We start from the raw sequence: 26,458 nt of genomic DNA, 5'->3' as shown, positions 1-26,458 counted from the left end.
GGTGGCATGGGTCATCCAGGACTCTGGCCAATACAGTATCCCAAATTCTACCCTATTCCCTATATAGTGCATGACTTAGTGTTGACTAGGGCCAATACAGCTCTGGTCTAAAGTATTGCACTATATAGGGCCCTGGTGAAAAGTAGTACACTATATATGGAATAGGTTGACTTTTGGGACTTGTTAAGTGAACTGTTATAGCTCTAACTTGGTAAGTATTTAAACAGTTACCCTTGAAACCTAAACAGATCTAGTGACCGACCATTCAACTACTGAACTCTCAACTTCAGGGATCAACAAACAACTGTATGATAGAGAAGACATAAAGAGTTCAACAGCTTCTCTCTTCCGCAAATGAATGAAAACAGTGATATGACCAAGCATTTCGCTACACCCGCAATAACATCTGCTAAATATGTGTATATGACCAATCAAATCTGATTTGATATCACAACATTCCACCTACTCGTGGTACAGGACCTTGGATGATCTATGTGAAACTTTCACATAATCTTGTTTCAGCTTGCATCCTGCCAAACAAGACTTTCCCAGCAAATTCACTCCAATTTCTCTGGAACCATCTACATGTACTGACAGACTTGGCTTCCCTCTGAGCACATACTTGTGTTTGGGGAAGCCTTTAGGCTGTTTATTTACCGTGACACCCCCATCCCTACGATAGAGTGCTCTGTGACACCCTCATCCCTACGATAGAGTGCTCTGTCGCACCCTCATCTCTACGATAGAGTGCTCTGTGGCACCCTCATCCCTACGATAGAGTGCTCGGTGACACCCTCATCCCTACGATAGAGTGCTCTGTGAAACCCTCATCCCTACGGTAGAGTGCTCTGTGACACCCTCATCTCTACGACAGAGTGCTCTGTGACACCCTCATCCCTACGATAGAGTGCTCTGTGACACCCTCATCCCTACGATAGAGTGCTCTGTGACACCCTCATCCCTACGATAGAGTGCTCTGTGACACCCTCATCTCTACGATAGAGTGCTCTGTGACACCCTCATCTCTACGATAGAGTGCTCTGTGACACCCTCATCTCTACGATAGAGTGCTCTGTGACACCCTCATCCCCATGATAGAGTGCTCTGTGACACCCTCATCCCTACGAGAGTGCTCTGTGACACCCTCATCCCTACGAGAGTGCTCTGTGACACCCTCATCCCTACGATAGAGTGCTCTGTGACACCCTCATCTCTACGATAGAGTGCTCTGTGACACCCTCATCTCTACGATAGAGTGCTCTGTGACACCCTCATCTCTACGATAGAGTGCTCTGTGACACCCTCATCCCTATGATAGAGTGCTCTGTGACACCCTCATCCCTACGAGAGTGCTCTGTGACACCCTCATCCCTACGAGAGTGCTCTGTGACACCCTCATCCCTACGATAGAGTGCTCTGTGACACCCTCATCTCTACGATAGAGTGCTCTGTGACACCCTCATCTCTACGATAGAGTGCTCTGTGACACCCTCATATCTACGATAGAGTGCTCTGTGACACCCTCATCTCTACGATAGAGTGCTCTGTGACACCCTCATCCCTACGATAGAGTGCTCTGTGACACCCTCATCTCTACGATAGAGTGCTCTGTGACACCCTCATCCCTACGATAGAGTGCTCTGTGACACCCTCATCCCTACGATAGAGTGCTCTGTGACACCCTCATCCCTACGATAGAGTGCTCTGTGACACCCTCATATCTACGATAGAGTGCTCTGTGACACCCTCATCTCTACGATAGAGTGCTCTGTGACACCCTCATCTCTACGATAGAGTGCTCTGTGACACCCTCATCCCTACGATAGAGTGCTCTGTGACACCCTCATCCCTACGAGAGTGCTCTGTGACACCCTCATCCCTACGAGAGTGCTCTGTGACACCCTCATCCCTACGATAGAGTGCTCTGTGACACCCTCATCTCTACGATTGAGTGCTCTGTGACACCCTCATCTCTACGATAGAGTGCTCTGTGACACCCTCATATCTACGATAGAGTGCTCTGTGACACCCTCATCTCTACGATAGAGTGCTCTGTGACACCCTCATCCCTACGATAGAGTGCTCTGTGACACCCTCATCTCTACGATAGAGTGCTCTGTGACACCCTCATCTCTACGATAGAGTGCTCTGTGACACCCTCATATCTACGATAGAGTGCTCTGTGACACCCTCATCTCTACGATAGAGTGCTCTGTGACACCCTCATATCTACGATAGAGTGCTCTGTGACACCCTCATCTCTACGATAGAGTGCTCTGTGACACCCTCATCCCTACGAGAGTGCTCTGTGACACCCTCATCCCTACGATAGAGTGCTCTGTGACACCCTCATCTCTACGATAGAGTGCTCTGTGACACCCTCATCTCTACGATAGAGTGCTCTGTGACACCCTCATCTCTACGATAGAGTGCTCTGTGACACCCTCATATCTACGATAGAGTGCTCTGTGACACCCTCATCTCTACGATAGAGTGCTCTGTGACACCCTCATCCCTACGAGAGTGCTCTGTGACACCCTCATCCCTACGAGAGTGCTCTGTGACACCCTCATCCCTACGATAGAGTGCTCTGTGACACCCTCATCCCTACGATAGAGTGCTCTGTGACACCCTCATCTCTACGATAGAGTGCTCTGTGACACCCTCATCTCTACGATAGAGTGCTCTGTGACACCCTCATATCTACGATAGAGTGCTCTGTGACACCCTCATCTCTACGATAGAGTGCTCTGTGACACCCTCATCCCTACGATAGAGTGCTCTGTGACACCCTCATCTCTACAATAGAGTGCTCTGTGACACCCTCATCTCTACGATAGAGTGCTCTGTGACACCCTCATATCTACGATAGAGTGCTCTGTGACACCCTCATCTCTACGATAGAGTGCTCTGTGACACCCTCATATCTACGATAGAGTGCTCTGTGACACCCTCATCTCTACGATAGAGTGCTCTGTGACACCCTCATCCCTACGAGAGTGCTCTGTGACACCCTCATCCCTACGATAGAGTGCTCTGTGACACCCTCATCTCTACGATAGAGTGCTCTTTGACACCCTCATCTCTACGATAGAGTGCTCTGTGACACCCTCATCTCTACGATAGAGTGCTCTGTGACACCCTCATATCTACGATAGAGTGCTCTGTGACACCCTCATCTCTACGATAGAGTGCTCTGTGACACCCTCATCTCTATGATAGAGTGCTCTGTGACACCCTCATCCCTACGATAGAGTGCTCTGTGACACCCTCATCCCTACGATAGAGTGCTCTGTGACACCCTCATCTCTACGATAGAGTGCTCTGTGACACCCTCATCCCTACGATAGAGTGCTCTGTGACACCCTCATCCCTACGATAGAGTGCTCTGTGACACCCTCATCCCTACGATAGAGTGCTCTGTGACACCCTCATCTCTACGATAGAGTGATCTGTGACACCCTCATCCCTACGATAGAGTGCTCTGTGACACCCTCATCCCTACGATAGAGTGCTCTGTGACACCCTCATCCCTACGATAGAGTGCTCTGTGACACCCTCATCTCTACGATAGAGTGCTCTGTGACACCCTCATCCCTACGATAGAGTGCTCTGTGACACCCTCATCTCTACGATAGAGTGCTCTGTGACACCCTCATCCCTACGATAGAGTGCTCTGTGACACCCTCATCCCTACGATAGAGTGCTCTGTGACACCCTCATCTCTACGATAGAGTGCTCTGTGACACCCCGTGTGCCCTGACGACTACAGCAGAATCCATCTGGAACAAAGGAGTCTTTTCACCCTCTAGTCTTATAGTCAGTGAGGTCTCAAGTGTTCAACTGCCAGTCTTCTATACAGCCAGACTCCTCAAAAACCCATCACGTTCAAGACTAAGGATAATAGAGAGGCTAGCGAGAGAGGATGCATCCCAACTGACACCCTATATAGTGCACTACTTATTGAGTTCTGGTCTAAAGTAGTGCACTATGTAGGGAATAGTGTGCCATTAGGGAAACACCCCAAGAGTTAATTCAGTCGACAAAACCCTCATGTTAACAATTAAGACTGGATGGTGTGGAAAATATAAGCAGAGAAAGTATTTTAGTACTTTTACATGGGTAGTTTTTCCAAGCATTGTGTTCTATTGAAGGTGCAATATGCAGAAACCGCTCTGCCATTTCCTGGTTGCTAAAGTTCTAATAGCTCAACTAATTTCAGTTTTATGAGGCAAAACAAGCAGGTGTAGAGAATCATTGTAACATCTAAACCGCTGTGAAATTTATTTTCAATAAGCAAAAACATTGTCTTTTCAGCTGTTTGAAACTGGTGTACAAAACCGAAAGTAAAAGACGCTAAAACTAGAAGTGAAGAAGGTGAAGCTCACATAGAACAAATCTACCGCGTATTAGACTTGCTTTCAATGAGCATGACAGATCTATAGCACACATTTCTATGTGAATTTGGTCAGGTCACCCAAAAAGGAACATATTGCAGCTTTAGGTCTCATTTAGTCCATGAATACAGAATATATTATTACATTTCAGTAAACATGTTATGATTGGATGATCATGCGATTGATGATGATTGGATTACAGTGATGAATATATTACATCAATTATAACTGTCAGAAATGACAGTTGGTGTGGCTTGGATCTCATAGAGGATTTCATTACTGCATATGAAAGGTTAATTACCTGTTTCCTGTCCCACTACAAAGGACAAAAGCCATTTGGTTAAGTCCAGATCTCAAGAGATAAACCTGTGACTGGATGACGGCCTGCTCACATATACTCTCCTTCTGGCCATGCATTGCTGCTTACATATACTCTCCTTCTGGCCATGCATTGCTGCTCACATATACTCTCCTTCTGGCCATGCATTGCTGCTCACATATACTCTCCTTCTGGCCATGCATTGCTGCTCACATATACTCTCCTTCTGGCCATGCATTGCTGCTTACATATACTCTCCTTCTGGCCATGCATTGCTGCTTACATATACTCTCCTTCTGGCCATGCATTGCTGCTTACAGATACTCTCCTTCTGGCCATGCATTGCTGCTCACATATACTCTCCTTCTGGCCATGCATTGCTGCTCACATATACTCTCCTTCTGGCCATGCATTGCTGCTTACATATACTCTCCTTCTGGCCATGCATTGCTGCTCACATATACTCTCCTTCTGGCCATGCATTGCTGCTCACAGATACTCTCCTTCTGGCCATGCATTGCTGCTCACATATACTCTCCTTCTGGCCATGCATTGCTGCTCACATATACTCTCCTTCTGGCCATGCATTGCTGCTTACATATACTCTCCTTCTGGCCATGCATTGCTGCTTACATATACTCTCCTTCTGGCCATGCATTGCTGCTTACAGATACTCTCCTTCTGGCCATGCATTGCTGCTTACAGATACTCTCCTTCTGGCCATGCATTGCTGCTCACATATACTCTCCTTCTGGCCATGCATTGCTGCTCACATATACTCTCCTTCTGGCCATGCATTGCTGCTTACAGATGACTGCTTTACTATAGGAATTGGCCCATTTTGAACTCTGGTATTTATAGCAACACAACACGCCATGGTAAGAACATTCTATCTGTTCTTATGAGAGGGGGAATAGTCAGCACAAGACAATAAGCAGACAGCCAATCGTAAAAATGATGAGAATACCACACACTTAACAACTTGAGGTGTGTGTGTGTGTGTGTGTGTGTGTGTGTGTGTGTGTGTGTGTGTGTGTGTGTGTGTGTGTGTGTGTGTGTGTGTGTGTGTGTGTGTGTGTGTGTGTGTGTGTGTGTGTGTGTGTGTGTGTGTGTGAGTGAGTGAGTGAGTGAGTGAGTGAGTGAATGTTTGCTTGTGAGCGGGCACCCTTGTGTTCGTTTATTCAAGCATTCGTATGAGTGCCTGTGTGTGTGTTTGTGTGTCACTGGGCATGCCGTGGTGAACCCATCTGCTCTACATCTAGATCAGTCCCAGCCAGCCAACTGCTCTTGAATGTGGCCTTGTCAGCCAATCAGAAGAGAATGTGTGGTACAATGCCACCATGAACCCTAGTCTACCCTGTTCTATACCATCATGACCCCTAGTCTACCCAGTTCTATACCACCATGACCCCTAGTCTACCCTGTTCTATACCATCATGACCCCTAGTCTACCCTGTTCTATACCATCATGACCCCTAGTCTACCCTGTTCTATACCATCATGACCCCTAGTCTACCCAGTTCTATACCATCATGACCCCTAGTCTACCCAGTTCTACACCACTATGACCCCTAGTCTACCCAGTTCTATACCATCATGACCTCTAGTCTACCCTGTTCTATACCATCATGACCCCTAGTCTACCCAGTTCTATACCATCATGACCCCTAGTCTACCCAGTTCTATACCATCATGACCCCTAGTCTACCCTGTTCTATACCATCATGACCCCTAATCTACCCAGTTCTATACCACCATGACCCCTAGTCTACCCAGTTCTATACCACCATGACCCCTAGTCTACCCAGTTCTATACCACCATGACCCCTAGTCTACCCAGTTCTATACCACCATGACCCCTAGTCTACCCTGTTCTATACCACCATGACCCCTAGTCTACCCTGTTCTATACCATCATGACCCCTAGTCTACCCAGTTCTGTACCATCATGACCCCTAGTCTACCCTGTTCTATACCACCATGACCCCTAGTCTACCCAGTTCTATAGCACTATGACCCCTAGTCTACCCAGTTCTATATGGTTCCAGATCATTATGGGGTAGCCTGGTCCCAGATCATTATGGGGTAGCCTGGTCCCAGCTCTAACTAGCACTGCCAATCCCATACATAAAGCAATAGCGATCTGGGCCCAGGCTACATTGACCGAAGGCTAAAAACACACTATCCTGAGTCTGTCAGTCTTCAGTAGAGCACCAGCACTCAGAGTCCCAGGCCGCCATTGTACCACTAACCACTGAACCGAGTCCACCAGTGAGACAACAACTCTTCCCTGTGTATACAGCTCTACCAAACCTCTCAACTACATCCAGGTAGTCAGTCTGTCATGGTGACACTCTTAGTCACCCAGTCTTGCCCAGGGCTCTACACTGACCTTTTTTACAAGGAGCATGTGTGCAACCTAAATGTATGCTCACACAAATATGATGTAATAAAGCTAGAATCCTTCATTTTTCTCAATTAAAATTCCAGGTCACACATCAAAATATTTAGGCGCATAAACCCCCTCCCCTCCATCCATCCAGCTATCCCAGAGTGCATTACACCATCACCCTACTGCCCCATGGGTCTGAAGTCACTCACTGTTGTTGGTCTGTGTCTCTTGCTGCAGTTTGTTAGGGCTGGGAAATGCCAGGGACCTCACAATAGGATTTTATCACCATACTTCGGTGCCGACTGCATTCTCATGATTACATAACATATTGGGATTCTATACTGCGATTTGATGTTCCAAACATATTGCTCACCATACAGTGAGGGGAGAAAAGTATTTGATCCCCTGCTGATTTTGTATGTTTGCCCACTGACAAAGAAATGATCCGTCTATAATTTTAATGGTAGGTTTATTTGAACAGTGAGAGACAGAATAACAACAACAAAATCCAGAAAAACGCATGTCAAAAATGTTATAAATTGATTTGCATTTGAATGAGGGAAATAAGTATTTGACCCCTCTGCAAAACATGACTTAGTACTTGGTGGCAAAACCCTTGTTGGCAATCACAGAGGTCAGACGTTTCTTGTAGTTGGCCACCAGGTTTGCACACATCTCAGGAGGGATTTTGTCCCACTCCTCTTTACAGTTCTTTTGTGTTTCTTCCATTTGCGAATAATCGCACCAACTGTTGTCACCTTCTCACCAAGCTGCTTGGCGATGGTCTTGTAGCCCATCCAGCCTTGTGTAGGTCTACAATCTTGTCCCTGACATCCTTGGAGAGCTCTTTGGTCTTGGCCATGGTGGAGAGTTTGGAATCTGATTGATTGATTGCTTCTGTGGACAGGTGTCTTTTATACAGGTAACAAGCTGAGATATGGAACACTCCCTTTCAGAGTGTGCTCCTAATCTCAGATCATTACCTGTATAAAAGACACCTGGGAGCCAGAAATCTTTCTGATTGAAAGGGGGTCAAATAATTATTTCCCTCATTAAAATGCAAATAAATTTATAAAATTTTTGACATGCGTTTTTCTGGATGTATTTGTTGTTATTCTGTCTCTCTGTTCAAATAAACCTACCATTAAAATTATAGACGGATCATGTCTTTGTCAGTAGACAAACATACAAAATCAGCAAGGGATCAAATACCTTTTCCCCTCACTGTATGTCTGCTGCAGAGAGACGAGAGAGCCGTGAGAAAAGTAGTTTTGATCAGTTAGGGAAATTAAATTGCTGAAAACATGTTCACTATTTAAGAAGAAGAGTACAAGCTATAAGAGTAAAAATACTGGAGTTACTTGGAGTCAAATGTCGATATAATATCGTCTAAGAATAATATTGCGAAGTGTAACTATCGATTTCTTCCCCCATCACTAGAGTTTGTGTGTCTCTGTAACGGATGTGAAACGGCTAGCGGTGGTTAGCGCTAAATAGCGTTTCAATCGGTGACGTCACTTGCTCTGAGACCTTGAAGTAGTTGTGGCTTTTGCGGAGCGATGGGTAACGATGCTTCGTGGGTGACTGTTGTTGATGTGTGCAGAGGGTCCCTGGTTCGCGCCCGGGTATGGGTGAGGGGACGGTGTAAAGTTATACTGTTACATCTCCATCCCCCCTCTGGTGTCAGACACAATGTATTGTGCTTCAGAAACAATATGTTACACTATATGTCTGCTCAGTTCTTATTGTGATCATAACAACCAGCCATATTAAGATACAAGGCAGAGTAATGAAAGAGAGGATCCTTATTCAACCCCATTGGCTGAATGATCCCAATGAGAGCAGCAGTGGTCCTGTCTGTCATGGAGAGAGGCCTGAGCTGTGGCTCAAATGCTACCTTTTTCCCTATGCAGTACACGACATGGGCTCTGGTCAAAAGTAGTGCACTATATAGGGAATAGGGTGCCATTTGGGATGTGCAGCCCTGTTCATCCGACAGCACTGAGTGGAAGGTGTTGAACTTCAACAGGAATGCAGAACAAAGCGGGTTCCCTTTGACATACTACAGTCAATTGTGGAAACTGGAACCACATGTTTTCATTGATATCACTCGGCTGGGAGAGGAAAAGTTTAACATTTAAAAAACTAAAACATTTCCAAATGTAGCGTGCTGATTAGAAACAGACAGCTTCCTCTAATTACTAATCATCAGTGACACCAACAATTACCTGAATGATTTAAGAGGACTACAAGAGCTGAATATATCTGGCTTTTTAAAAACATTTTGTGGGGAAAAAGAGAGGGGAGTATTTTTTCACGTTGGATTGTGGTGAAAGGTAGGAGAGAACCGGCTTAAAGAGCAGTCGTCCGGATTCAAACCCATGTTGACAGCGGTACATCGTACATGTGCTCCTGAGGAGGCGGCTTAAAGCGTTGACTACTAGACCACCTCTTTGGCTTTTTTCACTGACCATGCAGACAACACACTTTCATAAGGTGGCTTTTTACCAAAAACATAACCTTTCATAATACCACACTGTCCTGAATGGAACAACAAAACGGACTAATTTACATCGTGAGGGTAATCGTTTATGACTGGACCCAGAGGCTCTCGGGACCAGAGTGCACTGCAACCTAGAGCCAAGAGAGAAATCTGGGGCAAAGTCAGTGGATGACTGCATTCTCTCCTCGTGCGTACCTAATACAACATATGGCGATAAACAAGGCTAACGCACATGTAAATCAGAAGTGCTATGAACAAAATACTGGGCCATTTATTTGTAGAATCTGACCTACGTTTGCAATTAGGTCAACGTTTTAATTACAGTAGTGCTTTACTTATATAATGCTTGAGTCCGAAAAAAGCAAAGACTGATTGGCAAACGCTCTCATTTAACTCGCTTGACTGTGAAACACTAGATACTGTATGTAAGCCCAACGCGTGTAGTGCTGCCTGCCAAGCATCTGTCATTTCCATTAACATACATGACCATCAGCCACACTACCATTACCATCAGCCACACTACCATATCATCATCATGTTACAAGATATAGGTAGAATCTTTGACGCAATAAAATCGACGTAGCCTAAAGAGTACAGAAACAGAATAAGGAAGAGAACTGGGTAAATGGGCGTTATGCATCCTTACGGTAGTTTGTATGGATGAGAATATTAGCATTCCAAAAAGGCTTCCATCAACTATTTCCCTTCTAGGCTGTCCAGGCGACATGATGTAATAATCATGCATTAGAAGGCAGCGCAGGGTTCGATACAAACGATCTGTCCTACAGTTTCAAGAGGATCTCCTATGTCATCACGGACTTGACCTCTTGATAGAGGACGTAGTAGGGAGAAGGTAACAACAACACATGTAAAACGTCGGGAGAACAAACGACATCGCCTATACTATGGTTTTGTTTAAGTTGACAGTACGGAAGTTGTGTAATGCAGTATGAGCGTGTTTCATGCGCGAGACTGGTTACATAAACTTGCAAATGTGCAGAGATTCATGCTCCAGTAGTGGTCTCTGGAATAGTCCACAGTGGCACGTGACCATTGTTATTGTGACCATGCACAGGCTGCAGTCGCCGCTCTTCTATTGCCACTTGCCAGTGCATAACGCAATACCTGGCAATACATTGAATATGCGTATACACCATTGACAGCGTCTACAATTCAGTAAACGATACACCATTATGCAAGGCATAATTCCAGAACCAAACGGCGTAAAAGACCAGTGCTTTCAAATGAGGGAAAAACGAAAGCATATTTGACAATCAAGCTACTTCCTGCATATAAAATGCACAACATCATTTAGTGCAATGAAATATTGAAATACATTTACATTTGTAGCTATCAAGTTGCATATTTATAAAAAGGCATTGAACCCGACTGCGTCAGTGTCAAAATAAACGAACACCAAAACAAATAAACTGTCAACATCAATAGCTGTTCTTTTGCCAAAAATATTTGACCACATCTGTAAAATAACACATTTACCTGATATGTCAATCCTTCTCCAATCCACTGTTCTTTGTTGTCAATTCCACAAAATCATAACTGCATGTCGAGGAATGTCGGAGGTTGAAAGAGCGTTGCCAACACTATATTCTCCCGCTATATAGAATCTCAAATGCCTGTCTGCTGTTCGCCTCAGAAAGAAATGCGGGGAGAAATCCAGGCCACTGATTGGCTGCAGCACTCCTACCACTCGTGTAAACATCAATCTATTCTCATGAAGGTGATGCAGGACGTTGTTTTGTTTGATCCATAATAGGATATAAGTGAATTCCTTCCGTTCCGTGGGAATCTCTGTTCTGTCATGCTCTTTTGCAGTATGGCGTATTCGGGGGGGCTTCTAAACCATCTATCAAATGTTAGATCAGCCAGTGAGGTGATTGTACTTTCACTTGTATTAGCTGCTGCTATTCAATCAATTGTACTCCCATCCAATAATGTAATACCTCAGAATATACATCCCGAGTGAAATGTATTCCACAATAAAGAGACAGTACAGGCAGAGTGAGAAAGCAGTAGCACATCACTAAGGTCAAAGGTCATGACATGTATATAAAAAGATGAGAAAATAAAAACAGATTTTCTCCAGGAAATAATACCCTGGCTCTAGTCCGGGTACAGGATGTCTTGTGTGGGCTGGTCAACACATGGCCTGTGGGATTCTCTCTCTGGGGAAAGAAGATTCTCCTCAAAGATACAGTGGAGGCAATTTGCATCCCAAATGGCACCCTATTCCTTTAGTGCACCTCTGTTAACCAGGGCTTATAGGGTGTCATTTGGGATGCACATTCTCTCTAGGGAAATAAGATATTCCCTAAAAGATAGCGATTAGGACAGAACCCTCAACTTCCTTCAACGTCAACAGTTCTGCTTGGAATGCACATGGGGCTTGAAAATCAAAGTCTCAACTTCTCTGTAATTGTATCACTCTGCCCCCATCTAACCTCTGTGGGTCATTTGATTTCTAGGTATGGTTAATTCTCTGATCTTGTCCACTCATGGCATAGACCTCTTTAAAGGGTTATACAACTAGTGGTAATGATTTAACATGTAGAACTGGAGATGATATAACGCAGTGTCCACTGGGGCCAGGCAGGCTGGTGGTGAAACAGCACCAGAGGAGGCTGGTGAGAGGAGGACGCCTCATAATAAATGTCTGGAATGGAGTGAACGGAATGGTATCAAACAAAATGCATTCATTCCGTTTCAGCCATTACTATGATCCGTGTCCTCCCCATTTAAAGTGCTACCAGCCACCACTGTACAGCACTCATGGATTATCCAAGACACTAATTTACAGCTCCAGGAAATGTTTCTTAGGAATGACAAATGCTCTGTCACTTCATAGCCTGGATATACATAGGGTATAAATTAATGAGATTTATTGTAGTTCAATTGTAGTTCAAGGAGTCTCAGTAGCGCCACTGTGTGGTTAACTTGGGAATGGAACATTTCATTCAAGAGTTTGTACAGTATGTTTACACATTTTATTTAAAAATTCAGGCAAGAACATTATGATCTGAAATGGCTAAATTAACAAATAAAACATAGGTAAAACAATTATTTAAATCCCCAGATAAAATACATAAAATTGCTGCAAAATAAATGTCCTTCCTATCACTCAGTGTAAATATCCAGTGTAAATTATAAATGTCCATTTCCAGTTTCAAGTGGTGATCGTCATAGGCAACAGCAGCAGGTCCGTTGGACGCATCACGGTGGCTTCAATCCAGCATGAACATTCTATTTGTTCCCCGGTGCTGTGCTGGGTCAATACTGCTGCCGTGGACGATTCCATGGCTTCTGACCAGACAACATCAACAGTCATTTTTTGTTCATTTCCCAAAGATTTGACATGTTGTATCGACCACAGTTAGTCAACATCCAGTAGGTGATCTACTGTACTGCACACGGCCGACGTTCACTATGGCGTGTCAATGCCTTTAGTTCCTCAGGTACTGTGTGTGGCCACCTGCAGAGCATCAGAGACCAGCTACTGATGAGCTCTGTCAGTGCAGGGGACACCCTCACACGGGCCTGCTCTGGGGCCCTCTCCACCTCCACCCGACCTCCAGCCCAAGGGGTCATCCATCACCACTTCACCTTCCAGACACAACATTTAAAACATGTCAGTGAGGAAAACCAGCAGATTGGAATTAGTTACACTGATAATCACCTACGGCTGTGTCCCAAATTGCACCATATTCCCTATGCAGTGCACTACTTTTGACCAGGACCCATATTCACTGGGGTCTGGTCAAAGGTAGTGAACTAAATAGGGAACAGAGTGCCATTTGGGACACAACTCTTGCTAAATAGGAAAGACCCGGAGACCTAAATTCAGCGTAGGCATTTAAAAAAGTTCATGCTGAATTGAAAATGTCTGCTCAAACTCACCCGGTATAATCTGTGTGGGTAAACTCCCCCGGTATAATCTGTGTGGGTAAACTCCCCCGGTATATTCTGGGTGGGTTTACTCACCTGGTATAATCTGGGTGGGTAAACTCACCTGGTATAATCTGGGTGGGTTTACTCACCTGGTATAATCTGGGTGGGTAAACTCACCTGGTATAATCTGGGTGGGTAACTCACCTGGTATAATCTGGGTGGGTAGCTCTGTGCCATAGTAAAAGCCATTTTCCTTTTCTGATGATTTAGTAAAGTTGTCCAACTAGAACAAGAACATATTGACTTATTTTATTATAATATTTTCTTGCAAATGGTCCTAACTGATAGTTCAGAAACAAAAGACCTTCATACAGACAATACCCCAAATATTACTTTAGAATACGATGACAAAAGTAGTTTAATTTGGTTAGGGTAACTGACCTCAGTACAGAAAGATCCAGAAGGTCGACTTGAAATGGTTCCTGTTTCCTGATTCTTGCAGCTACCACAGGAAAAAACAAGGAGGTACCATGCATAATGTGTTATTCTACAGGTCTATCTTTGAGAACTACAATAATGTGTGATTCTACAGGTCTATCTTTGAGAACTACAATAATGTGTGATTCTACAGGTCTATCTTTGAGATATCTACAATAATGTGTGATTCTACAATAATGTGTGATTCTACAGGTCTATCTTTGAGAACTACAATAATGTGTGATTCTACAGGTCTATCTTTGAGAACTACAATAATGTGTGATTCTACAGGTCTATCTTTGAGATATCTACAATAATGTGTGATTCTACAATAATGTGTGATTCTACAGGTCTATCTTTGAGAACTACAATAATGTGTGATTCTACAGGTCTATCTTTGAGAACTACAATAATGTGTGATTCTACAGGTCTATCTTTGAGAACTACAATAATGTGTGATTCTACAGGTCTATCTTTGAGAACTACAATAATGTGTGATTCTACAGGTCTATCTTTGAGAACTACAATAATGTGTGATTCTACAGGTCTATCTTTGAGAACTACAATAATGTGTGATTCTACAGGTCTATCTTTGAGAACTACAATAATGTGTGATTCTACAGGTCTATCTTTGAGAACTACAATAATGTGTGATTCTACAGGTCTATCTTTGAGAACTACAATAATGTGTGATTCTACAGGTCTATCTTTGAGAACTACAATAATGTGTGATTCTACAGGTCTATCTTTGAGAACTACAATAATGTGTGATTCTACAGGTCTATCTTTGAGAACTACAATAATGTGTGATTCTACAGGTCTATCTTTGAGAACTACAATAATGTGTGATTCTACAGGTCTATCTTTGAGAACTACAATAATGTGTGATTCTACAAGTCTATCTTTGAGAACTACAATAATGTGTGATTCTACAGGTCTATCTTTGAGAACTACAATAATGTGTGATTCTACAAGTCTATCTTTGAGAACTACAATAATGTGTGATTCTACAGGTCTATCTTTGAGAACTACAATAATGTGTGATTCTACAGGTCTATCTTTGAGAACTACAATAATGTGTGATTCTACAGGTCTATCTTTGAGAACTACAATAATGTGTGATTCTACAGGTCTATCTTTGAGAACTACAATAATGTGTGATTCTACAGGTCTATCTTTGAGATATCTACAATAATGTGTGATTCTACAATAATGTGTGATTCTACAGGTCTATCTTTGAGAACTACAATAATGTGTGATTCTACAGGTCTATCTTTGAGAACTACAATAATGTGTGATTCTACAGGTCTATCTTTGAGAACTACAATAATGTGTGATTCTACAGGTCTATCTTTGAGATAACTTTTACACTTTGGAAGATTACAATTCCACAGCTGCATAGCAGAACTTCCAGCACCTGTGTCTTGCAACACTGTACATGATAACCAAACGCATCGGTGTCATGATTTCCTAGTGGGATTACCTACCTGACACTGTCTGACAACAACGCATCACAATCGATGGAGGGCTCCATTTGTGGATGATTCTAAAAAACAATCAAATCAACATATCGATCCTGAGAATACATGATTGTGTAGTCTCACTTGTACCAACCTCATGGCTGTGGGATTGAAAAAAACTGTTTGCATGCAACTATTGGAATTGGAGTTGCAAAATTCCAATAACTTTCCCAAAATGCCAAGTTTTTCCAGAAATCCTGGTTGGTTAATCACCACGGCCAGATAGGAGTAGTGAAACAAAGGATCTGACCTGTCCTGCGTTGCTGTCAGATGACTGGGGAAAGCCCATCTCTACGTCCTGCTGGCTGGTCTGTTTACGACGTCTTGTTATAATGTAGTCATACGTGCTCATTTGGTTTAACACTGCAGAGACCAGAGGAAGAGAAGACAGTCATGAACGAAGGAAGACATGCAGTATGTAGCGTCTGGTTGTGATGACCTTGTGTATTGTTAGAACACTGCAAGAGAAACATCCTCAGAGAGAAACATTAAGTGTTGTCATGCCAACTCACATACAGATACATTATTCCATCGGTTCCATTGTACTAAATCAAGATAAAATCTACTATATGGAAGGTATTCAAAAGTATTTTCACATATGTACAATATTCTAACCAGGTCTGGGCCCATATTCACAAAGTCTCAGAACAGAACTGCTGATCGAGGATCAGTTTTGTCTTTCAGATCATAATGAAAACGCTTATATGGACAGGGGGGAACCTGATCCTAGATCAGCACTTTTACTCTGAGACACTTGATACATACAGCCCTTGGACCAGTTTGTAACTCACAGAGATAGATGTGGAAGCCCAGTAGGTGAACCAGCAGCAGTAGAGAGCCAGTAGCCAACATGACCGTGAGGAAGGCGACAACCAGGAGACTCCCTGACCCTGTCTCCATGGGTGCCAGGGGTAGGAAGACCAGCCACGTCCCGTTACTCATCACACCTACAGACAGGAAGACCAGCCACGTCCCGTTACTCATCACACCTACAGACAGGAAGACCAGCCACGTCCCGTTACTCATCACACCTACAGACAGGAAGACCAGCCACGTCCCGTTACTCATCACACCTACAGACAGGAAGACCTGCCACGTCCCGTTACTCATCACACCTACAGACAGGAAGACCAGCCACGTCCCATTACTCATCACACCTACAGACAGGAAGACCAGCCACGTCCCGTTACTCATCACACCTACAGACAGGAAGACCAGCCACGTCCCGTTACTCATCACACCTACAGACAGGAAGACCAGCCACGTCCCGTTACTCATCACACCTACAGACAGGAAGACCGGCCACGTCCCGTTACTCATCACACCTACAGACAGGAAGACCGGCCACGTCCCGTTACTCATCACACCTACAGACAGGAAGACCAGCCACGTCCCGTTACTCATCACACCTACAGACCAGCCACGTCCCGTTACTCATCACACCTACAGACAGGAAGACCAGCCACGTCCCGTTACTCATCACACCTACAGACAGGAAGACCAGCCACGTCCCGTTACTCATCACACCTACAGACAGGAAGACCTGCCACGTCCCGTTACTCATCACACCTACAGACAGGAAGACCAGCAACGTCCCGTTACTCATCACACCTACAGACCAGCCACGTCCCGTTACTCATCACACCTACAGACAGGAAGACCAGCAACATCCCGTTACTCATCACACCTACAGACAGGAAGACCAGCCACGTCCCATTACTCATCACACCTACAGACAGGAAGACCGGCCACGTCCCGTTACTCATCACACCTACAGACAGGAAGACCAGCCCCATCCCGTTACTCATCACACCTACAGACAGGAAGACCAGCCACGTCCCGTTACTCATCACACCTACAGACAGGAAGACCAGCCACGTCCCGTTACTCATCACACCTACAGACAGGAAGACCAGCCCCATCCCGTTACTCATCACACCTACAGACAGGAAGACCAGCCACGTCCCGTTACTCATCACACAACTGTGGTGTGGAGATGAACTCCCTGGTAAACTGTGGTGTGGCGATGAACTCCCTGGTAAACTGTGGTGTGGAGATGAACTCCCTGGTAAACTGTGGTGTGGAGATGAACTCCCTGGTAAACTGTTGTGCGATACAGAGATAAACTCACTGGTAAACTGTTGTGCGATACAGAGATAAACTCCCTGGTAAACTGTTGTGCGATGCAGAGATAAACTCCCTGGTAAACTGTTGTGCGATGCAGAGATAAACTCACTGGTAAACTGTTGTGCGATGCAGAGATAAACTCACTGGTAAACTGTTGTGCGATGCAGAGATAAACTCACTGGTAAACTGTTGTGCGATGCAGAGATAAACTCACTGGTAAACTGTTGTGTGGAGATGAACTCCCTGGTAAACTGTGGTGCGATGCGGAGATAAACTCACTGGTAAACTGTTGTGCGATGCAGAGATAAACTCACTGGTAAACTGTGGTGCGGTGCGGAGATAAACTCACTGGTAAACTGTGGTGCAGTGCGGAGATAAACTCACTGGTAAACTGTGGTGCGGTGCAGAGATAAACTCACAGGTAAACTGTGGTGCGGTGCGGAGATAAACTCACTGGTAAACTGTGGTGCGGTGCGGAGATAAACTCACTGGTAAACTGTGGTGCGGTGCGGAGATAAACTCACTGGTAAACTGTGGTGCGGTGCGGAGATAAACTCACAGGTAAACTGTGGTGCGGTGCGGAGATAAACTCACTGGTAAACTGGTGCGGTGCGGAGATAAACTCACTGGTAAACTGTGGTGCGGTGCAGAGATAAACTCATTGGTAAACTGTGGTGCGATGCAGAGATAAACTCACTGGTAAACTGTGGTGCGGTGCAGAGATAAACTCACTGGTAAACTGTGGTGCGGTGCGGAGATAAACTCACTGGTAAACTGTGGTGCGGTGCGGAGATAAACTCACTGGTAAACTGTGGTGCGGTGCGGAGATAAACTCACTGGTAAACTGTGGTGCGGTGCGGAGACTGGCAGGGTCCATATAATGCTGGATGCAGATGAACAGGACGACCATGAGAAGCACAAGGACGCCCAGTGTAGCAGACAACACCGTCACAAAGAAGTACCTGAGGAGGAGAAACAGAGAGAAATGTGGCTTTGATCTCAATCAAATGTATTGGATTTAACCTTGTCCTTTTTATATGAGCCACAAAGTGCTTTCCAGTTACCCGGCCCAGACCCCAAAGAGCAAGCAAAGCAGAAGCTAAAGCAGAGTGGCTGAAATAAACTACATTTAAAAAGAACAATACTCAAAACAATATTTCCTCAAACTCTTAGTAGTCAACGTTGACTGAAATGGGCCATCCTCCCATGCTTCCTCTTACCAGTAGTTCTGTCCCCCCACACAGTTGTTCAGCCATTTACAGTGGTGGTCAAAGTCTTCAATACACTTGTTGCACACACCACAGTGTTTCACTTTTGGGTCCCTGGAGAAAGACACAGAAACCACGTCAATCTTGTTGATTTCTTCAATGAGAAAAAAAACGCACAATTGTATCTCAATTTTATAGTATAATGCAACAGGCCATAAATATATACTTTTAAAGAGGTAATCCTGAATTCAAACCAGAACAAAATGTCCGGCCGCCACTTTTAAAAGTGAATGAAAACATTTGACCAATTCCAGATTGCCCTTTTTAACGAGACTTGTGTGAGATACATACACATTGATTTTACACAGGTAGCAGTGTAGGTTGTGGATAACATGTGGTTGTTTCTTCTTGTCGAAGACAGGCAGTGGGTTGGAGTAGCTCTTCTTGGCACGGACGCCTGCCTCTGCGGGGTCTATAGACACGGCAGCTAGATGGGTGACCAGGTGCACAATGAAGGCTATGCCAGTCAGCTGCATAGTGGAAAGGTCAAGGGACTAACAAGGGAAATATTGATACAATTGATCAAATAGCCACAGCATGAACCATAGTAGAATCCAAACCAGCTTGAATATCTGATTCAGTATCGACGTATGACATAGTGTCCACTCTCAGTCCAGATGTTATTTTCACAGACCTTATAGTCACTTGAAGTCACTGTACGGTATACTAGTGAATAATATAACATTCAACTCATTCATGATCTTCTCACAGAAGATTCCATTGTGTGTGGTAGAGCCACACATAAGAAACGGGGCCTTTAGGAGAGCCATCAAGGTACACAAAAGCTTCTCTATGTGAGGAGTAGTAGTGCCAAGTCTGAATAAATCTACTCTTTCTGTTTCTGCCATCAACCTGCTAGTCTTTAAACAAGAGGTGCAGCTGACATCATACTGCAGTCAAATCAAGACAAAAGAGCTGTGATGACAGTGGCTTACATCCCAAATGGCACCCTATTCCCTACATAGTGCACTACTTTAGGTCAAAAGTTGTGTACTATGTAGGGAATAGGGTGCCATTTTGGGACGTAAGGCAACACGAAAGCCTTCTGTGCAATTTATAGGTCTTGCTCTTCACTTAAAGCAGAAATATTTCAGGAACTGAAACCAAGCAAGACATCTCGCAGAAAACATCTGACCTGAACCCCTCGGTCAAATATTTACACATATTTGAGTTGAGAATGACTTTTGGTACTATTCTATTGGTTCTACTTGTACCTGGAAAACTAAATCAAATGGTTCTACTTGTACCTGGAAAACTAAAATCAAATGGTTCTACTTGTACCTGGAAAACTAAATCAAATAGTTCTACTTGTACCTGGAAAACTAAATCAAATGGTTCTACTTGTACCTGGAAAACTAAATCAAATGGTTCTACTTGTACCTGGAAAACTAAATCAAATGGTTCTACTTGTACCTGGAAAACTAAATCCAATGGTTCTACTTGTACCTGGAAAACTAAATCAAATGGTTCTACTTGTACCAGGCAAAGTAAATCGAGTGCAGCTCAAGTATTTGAAAGTATTTGACCCCAGGCCCCCTTGAAACCTCTTCAACCTCTGCTTTCGACCCAGAGTCCTTGACTCCTTGAGTAAAGGTTACAGAGTAGGCCATGTGGCTCCAGGGTGAAGGTAGTAGTGGGATATAGATCCCAAAGCCAACTACAGCCATGTAGCTGTATATTGTCCATCCCACCAGCTGGAAGGAGTGAGGGGGACAGGCCCAGCCGTTAACCCTGGTTAGAGATGCCGTCGAGGGGGTCACCAGCTCATTCCTGCTGCTGCCGCGTGCAGGGGCCGTCCGCCTCAGCCCCCGCCCAAAACAGCTCATCTGGAACACAGAAGACAGCGACACATAGGATCAAGGATCACATAGGATCAAATGTAGTGCACTATATAGACTAGTGTGCCATTTGGGATGCAGCCCAGGCATTTCTCCTGAACACAATACCTGACCAGGAAAACCTCTCTGGTTATAGACTATGCTGACTAGGACCCTGGTTATAGACTATGATGACTAGAACCCTGGTTATAGACTACAACCCTGGTTATAGACTATGATGACTAGGACCCTGGCTATAGACTATGATGACTAGGACCCTGGTTATAGACTATGATGACTAGGACCCTGGTTATAGACTATGATGACTAGGACCCTGGCTATAGACTATGATGACTAGGACCCTGGTTATAGACTATGATGACTAGGACCCTGGCTATAGACTATGATGATTAGGACCCTGGCTATAGACTATGATGACTAGGACCCTGGTTATAGACTATGATGACTAGGACCCTGGCTATAGACTATGATGACTAGGACCCTGGTTATAGACTATGATGACTAGGACCCTGGTTATAGACTATGATGACTAGGACCCTGGTTATAGACTATGATGACTAGGACCCTGGCTATAGACTATGATGACTAGGACCCTGGCTATAGACTATGATGACTAGGACCCTGGCTATAGACTATGATGACTAGGACCCTGGCTATAGACTATGATGACTAGGACCCTGGTTATAGACTATGATGACTAGGACCCTGGCTATAGACTATGATGACTAGGACCCTGGTTATAGACTACAACCCTGGTTATAGACTATGATGACTAGGACCCTGGTTATAGACTATGATGACTAGAACCCTGGTTATAGACTACAACCCTGGTTATAGACTATGATGACTAGGACCCTGGCTATAGACTATGATGACTAGGACCCTGGTTATAGACTATGATGACTAGGACCCTGGTTATAGACTATGATGACTAGGACCCTGGCTATAGACTATGATGACTAGGACCCTGGTTATAGACTATGATGACTAGGACCCTGGTTATAGACTATGATGACTAGGACCCTGGTTATAGACTATGATGACTAGGACCCTGGCTATAGACTATGATGACTAGGACCCTGGCTATAGACTATGATGACTAGGACCCTGGCTATAGACTATGATGACTAGGACCCTGGCTATAGACTATGATGACTAGGACCCTGGCTATAGACTATGATGACTAGGACCCTGGCTATAGACTATGATGACTAGGACCCTGGTTATAGACTATGATGACTAGGACCCTGGCTATAGACTATGATGACTAGGACCCTGGCTATAGACTATGATGACTAGGACCCTGGTTATAGACTACAACCCTGGTTATAGACTATGATGGACTAGGACCCTGGTTATAGACTATGATGACTAGAACCCTGGTTATAGACTACAACCCTGGTTATAGACTATGATGACTAGGACCCTGGCTATAGACTATGATGACTAGGACCCTGGTTATAGACTATGATGACTAGGACCCTGGTTATAGACTATGATGACTAGGACCCTGGCTATAGACTATGATGACTAGGACCCTGGTTATAGACTATGATGACTAGGACCCTGGTTATAGACTATGATGACTAGGACCCTGGTTATAGACTATGATGACTAGGACCCTGGCTATAGACTATGATGACTAGGACCCTGGCTATAGACTATGATGACTAGGACCCTGGCTATAGACTATGATGACTAGGACCCTGGCTATAGACTATGATGACTAGGACCCTGGTTATAGACTATGATGACTAGGACCCTGGCTATAGACTATGATGACTAGGACCCTGGTTATAGACTATGATGACTAGGACCCTAGTTATAGACTATGATGACTAGGACCCTGGCTATAGACTATGATGACTAGGACCCTGGCTATAGACTATGATGACTAGGACCCTGGCTATAGACTATGATGACTAGGACCCTGGCTATAGACTATGATGACTAGGACCCTGGTTATAGACTATGATGACTAGGACCCTGGCTATAGACTATGATGACTAGGACCCTGGTTATAGACTATGATGACTAGGACCCAAAGTTCTTCATTTTTTGTGTCAAATGGCCAAGGACAACTTGCCCCCCCCCCCCTCCTTCCATCATCACACCAAAAGTGAAAGGGATGTTTTGTGTCTCTTTTAGAATGCACGATGCCACACTTGGTAGGCTGCGGTTACATTTGCCAGGGAAATTAGTTGAGTTGGAGTATGACGGCATCGTTACCATCCCCCACAACAATCCTGTATCAACAGCTTATCTCAGTGTCCATATCGGTTCAGCATAATATCTAAACACTCTGGGTCGACGTCCCAAATGGCACCCGATTCCCTATATATTACACTACTTCTGACCAGGACCCATAGCGCTCTAGTCGGATGTAGTGCCCTATATAAAGAACAGGGTGCCGTTTGGGACGGACACAACTGTGGTCATAATATCCAACCCTTCTGGACGGTTTTGGTTAAGATGAAAACAAATCTACTTCCTTTTCTTTGGACTATCAGGTTTTTAAAAACAGAAGTTCGTTTCACAAGGAGGATATTGCTTTGAGTAGTCAGGCAGGCACAACATTTTGACCTTTCCCAATCAAAGCTCAACTTTTTCTATGACATTTACGCGGACAAACTCCTCCTATGCCACTATGTTTCTATCGTTATATCTGACTTAAAATGGTCCCTTCCTCGTCTTACCTTCTCCACTAAGCTGTCAAATCATAATGACCATTCTCTTTATTCTCAACATTCAATTGTCAGAATGTTAGTGCATGAAAAATGATGATGCTGTAGAGCTAATCGTCTTGTCATCATCTTAATTTTGGCACACCTGGGCATTGAGCCAGCGCTTTGACATGGGCGTATGATCCTGTCTGCCTCCTGAGTTCATTGACAGGGGTTGAAATTCGGTTGCCTAGCAAATTCAGTAATAAATCCCTTTGGCGTATTCATTAAGCGCCATACGGAAGAAAATGTACTGAAACTGGGAAAGACTAGTCTGGACTAAACCCTCGTTTTCGTTTGCAGTTGCAAAACGTTTTGCTCCGGTGTGGACTAATGAATAGGACCCAGGCTTCTTATTTGCGCTCCTGCCAATCGGATGGTTTCTCCGACTACACTGTTTTGCTAGGCAAATAATGTAGCCCTAGTTCCCACAATAGTTGAAACATAAATCGAGACAGGAAAATGTATAGTGAGTCAAATGGCTTTAATATATAGAAGCCATAACAAAACACCAACCGGACGTTTAACTGCGAATGTTCCATGATGCGTTGTGTTCATCTGTCAGTCACACACTCAACAACGCAAACACCACAATCAGAACTAACCATTTTCCAAAACACCAACGTGCACAGCTGCAAACATAAAATACATGCTGATTATACACATATCAAAACACATCTTCATTACAAAGTTGACCTTTTTACATCTGTAAAGTGTATTCAAAATGATTAGAAATTACTTACTTTTGTCGGATGGCGTTAAAAAACGAAAAGCACACTGTGACCAAAATAAACATTTGCTTAAATTAAGAAGCAGAATTCACCGTCTTGATTGCCCATAATTGTTTGTTTTACCCAATCAGTCGGACTTGTGTCTCAGCTACAGTCTCTTGCCAAACGCAAAAGCGCACTGAATCAATTGGGCAGGCAACATTTAGGAAGGCTACTAGGCTGTATAAAATGTAACGTACGTAAGTCCATAGTAAGATCCATATCAAAGGAGCTCGCACGGTGGGTGTCAGTCAATCATCATAAGTTGGAGAACTTATCTCGCGGTGCGACCACTGCTATGGAAACTGGCCTTGGAGAAACGCGCATGCCCCGTACACGGTCATAATAGAACTCCCTCTAAAAGGATGCCTTTTTACCAGGCTGACTGCGCAACCAAGTTAGAGTATTTTGCATACCTAAAACATATATTTTTAATAAAATGAAATATGTGTGTAACACATACTCTAGCCCTATGACCTCGGCATTGCATCCCAACTTCATGTAGCCGTAATTAGGGAGATTCCTTTCCATGACTTGTTTCTTTTGGAGTAATTGACTTTACAGTTATTATGCTCCATCATTTATAGCCTCCACAGAATAACGGGAACTGAAACCAGGTAGGACATACTGTGTCAGTGAAACTTCTGCTTTCTGAACAGACTCCTACACATACTTTAAAGTCTGCATCCTAAATGGATCCCTGTTCCCTTTATAGTGCGCTTTGTGCCAGGGCCCATTTGGGATGCAGCCTTTAAAGTATGTGTAGGAGTCTGTTCCAGTTCATCCCAAAGGTGTTCGATGGGGTTGAGATTTCCCTTCACTGGATCTAAGGAGCCTTGCCAGAACCATGAAAAACAGCCCCAGGCCATTATTCCTCCTCCACCAAACTTTACAGTTGGCACTATGCATTGGGGCAGGTAGGGTTCTCTTTGGCATCCGCCAAACCCAGATTCGTCTGTCGGACTGCCAGATGGTGAAGCGTGATTTCATCACGCCAGAGAACGCATTTCCACTGCTCCAGAGTCCAATGGCGGCGAGCTTTACACCACTCCAGCCGATGCTTGGCATTGCGCATGGTGATATCAGGCTTGTGTGCGGCTGCTCGGCCATGGAAAACCATTTCATGAAGCTCCTGACAAACAGTTATTGTGCTGATGTTGCTTCCAGGGGCAGTTTGAAACTCAGTAGTGAGTTTTACAAACCGAGAACAGATGATTTTTATGCCCTACACGCTTCAGCACTCGGTTGTCCCGTTCTGTGAGCTTGTGTGGCCTACGACTTGAACCGTTGTTGCTACTAGATGTTTCCACTTCACAATAACAGCTCTTACAGTGACCGGGCCAGCTCTAGCAGGGCAGAAATTTGACAAACTGACTTGTTTTAAAGGTGGCATCCTATGACGGTGCCACCTTGAAAGTCACTGAGCTCTTCAGTAAGGCCATTCTACTGCCAATGTTTGTCTATGGAGATTGCATGGCTGTGAGCTCGATTTATACACCTGTCAGCAATGGGTGTGGCTAAAATAGCTGAATCCACTCATTTGATGGGCTGTCCACATACTTTTGTATATATGGTGATATTGTTCCTTTGTACACCTGTTCTTACCTGACCCTAATGGTCTGAATGAACCCTTTTCATAACTTGATGGGCATAAACCAGCACAGACCTACTAAAAACATTGACATTCATTTCAGTGTGATTTTGAACTCAACATTACATAGTCTCTTTCCTCACCACAGAGATACAGTGGCTATGAGACGAGACGGAACATTGTGACGGAACACTGTGTTACCTTTCCATGAATACAAGAGTCCATTCTAGAATGTCCTTAAATAGAACAGACAGTGCAGCTAAAACTGGTGGGTTGGACATGTAGCTTAGCAACAATAGCTCTTGGGTGGCTGTAAGAGACTCCACTCCAACATGCTTGTTCCTTTTCTCTAACAGGGGGCAGCCATGTCAACACAGGGACCAGGTCCTTTTATCTCTAACAGTGGGGCAGCCATGTAACACAGGGACCAGTCCTTTCTCTCTAACAGTGGGCAGCCATGTAAAACAGGGACCAGTCCTTTTCTCTCTAACAGTGGGCAGAGCCATGTCAACACAGGGACCAGTCCTTTTCTCTCTAACAGTGGGCAGCCATGTCAACACAGGGACCAGGCCTTTTCTCTCTAACAGTGGGCAGCCATGTCAACACAGGGACCAGTCCTTTTCTCTCTAA

General features: G+C 44.3%; 2 protein-coding genes across 6 annotated transcripts in view; both read right to left on the bottom strand.

The window, feature by feature from the left end:
- Positions 1–11,456, bottom strand: part of LOC109879834 (tubulin polymerization-promoting protein) — a 32,911-nt gene extending 21,455 nt beyond the window's left edge. The window contains exon 1 of one of the 2 annotated variants that reach the window (XM_031816398.1): positions 11,109–11,456. The gene's annotated coding sequence lies outside the window, so the exon portion shown is untranslated. Of the gene's footprint in view, positions 1–10,257; positions 10,655–11,108 lie in introns of those variants that run through there. The other variant, XM_031816399.1, reaches the window with a different exon arrangement.
- Positions 11,457–12,599: 1,143 nt separating this feature from the next.
- Positions 12,600–24,663, bottom strand: LOC109879840 (probable palmitoyltransferase ZDHHC11). 4 transcript variants are annotated; one of them, XM_031816404.1, is made up of 12 exons: positions 24,438–24,663; positions 24,211–24,244; positions 20,505–20,732; positions 19,198–19,376; positions 18,859–18,960; positions 18,476–18,600; positions 16,303–16,458; positions 15,762–15,874; positions 15,479–15,537; positions 13,956–14,016; positions 13,719–13,797; positions 12,600–13,229 (listed from the first exon to the last, which is right to left on the bottom strand). In XM_031816404.1, the coding sequence occupies exons 3-12, from the start codon at positions 20,730–20,732 to the stop codon at positions 13,120–13,122; spliced, it is 1,212 nt and encodes a 403-aa protein (XP_031672264.1). In that variant the 5' UTR covers positions 24,211–24,244; positions 24,438–24,663; the 3' UTR covers positions 12,600–13,119. The 4 variants fall into 4 exon arrangements, with proteins under 4 accessions (XP_031672264.1, XP_031672262.1, XP_031672265.1 ...); XM_031816402.1 differs by lacking the exon at positions 24,438–24,663 and adding an exon at positions 24,073–24,099 and having other exon boundaries at positions 24,211–24,358; XM_031816405.1 differs by lacking the exon at positions 24,211–24,244.
- Positions 24,664–26,458: the final 1,795 nt, after the last annotated feature.

The sequence above is a fragment of the Oncorhynchus kisutch genome, unplaced genomic scaffold, assembly GCF_002021735.2.
Source record: "Oncorhynchus kisutch isolate 150728-3 unplaced genomic scaffold, Okis_V2 scaffold787, whole genome shotgun sequence".
Classification (NCBI taxonomy): Eukaryota; Metazoa; Chordata; class Actinopteri; order Salmoniformes; family Salmonidae; genus Oncorhynchus; species Oncorhynchus kisutch.
Note: the sequence above shows the minus strand (reverse complement) of the source record. Positions and strands in the feature narration are given on the sequence as shown.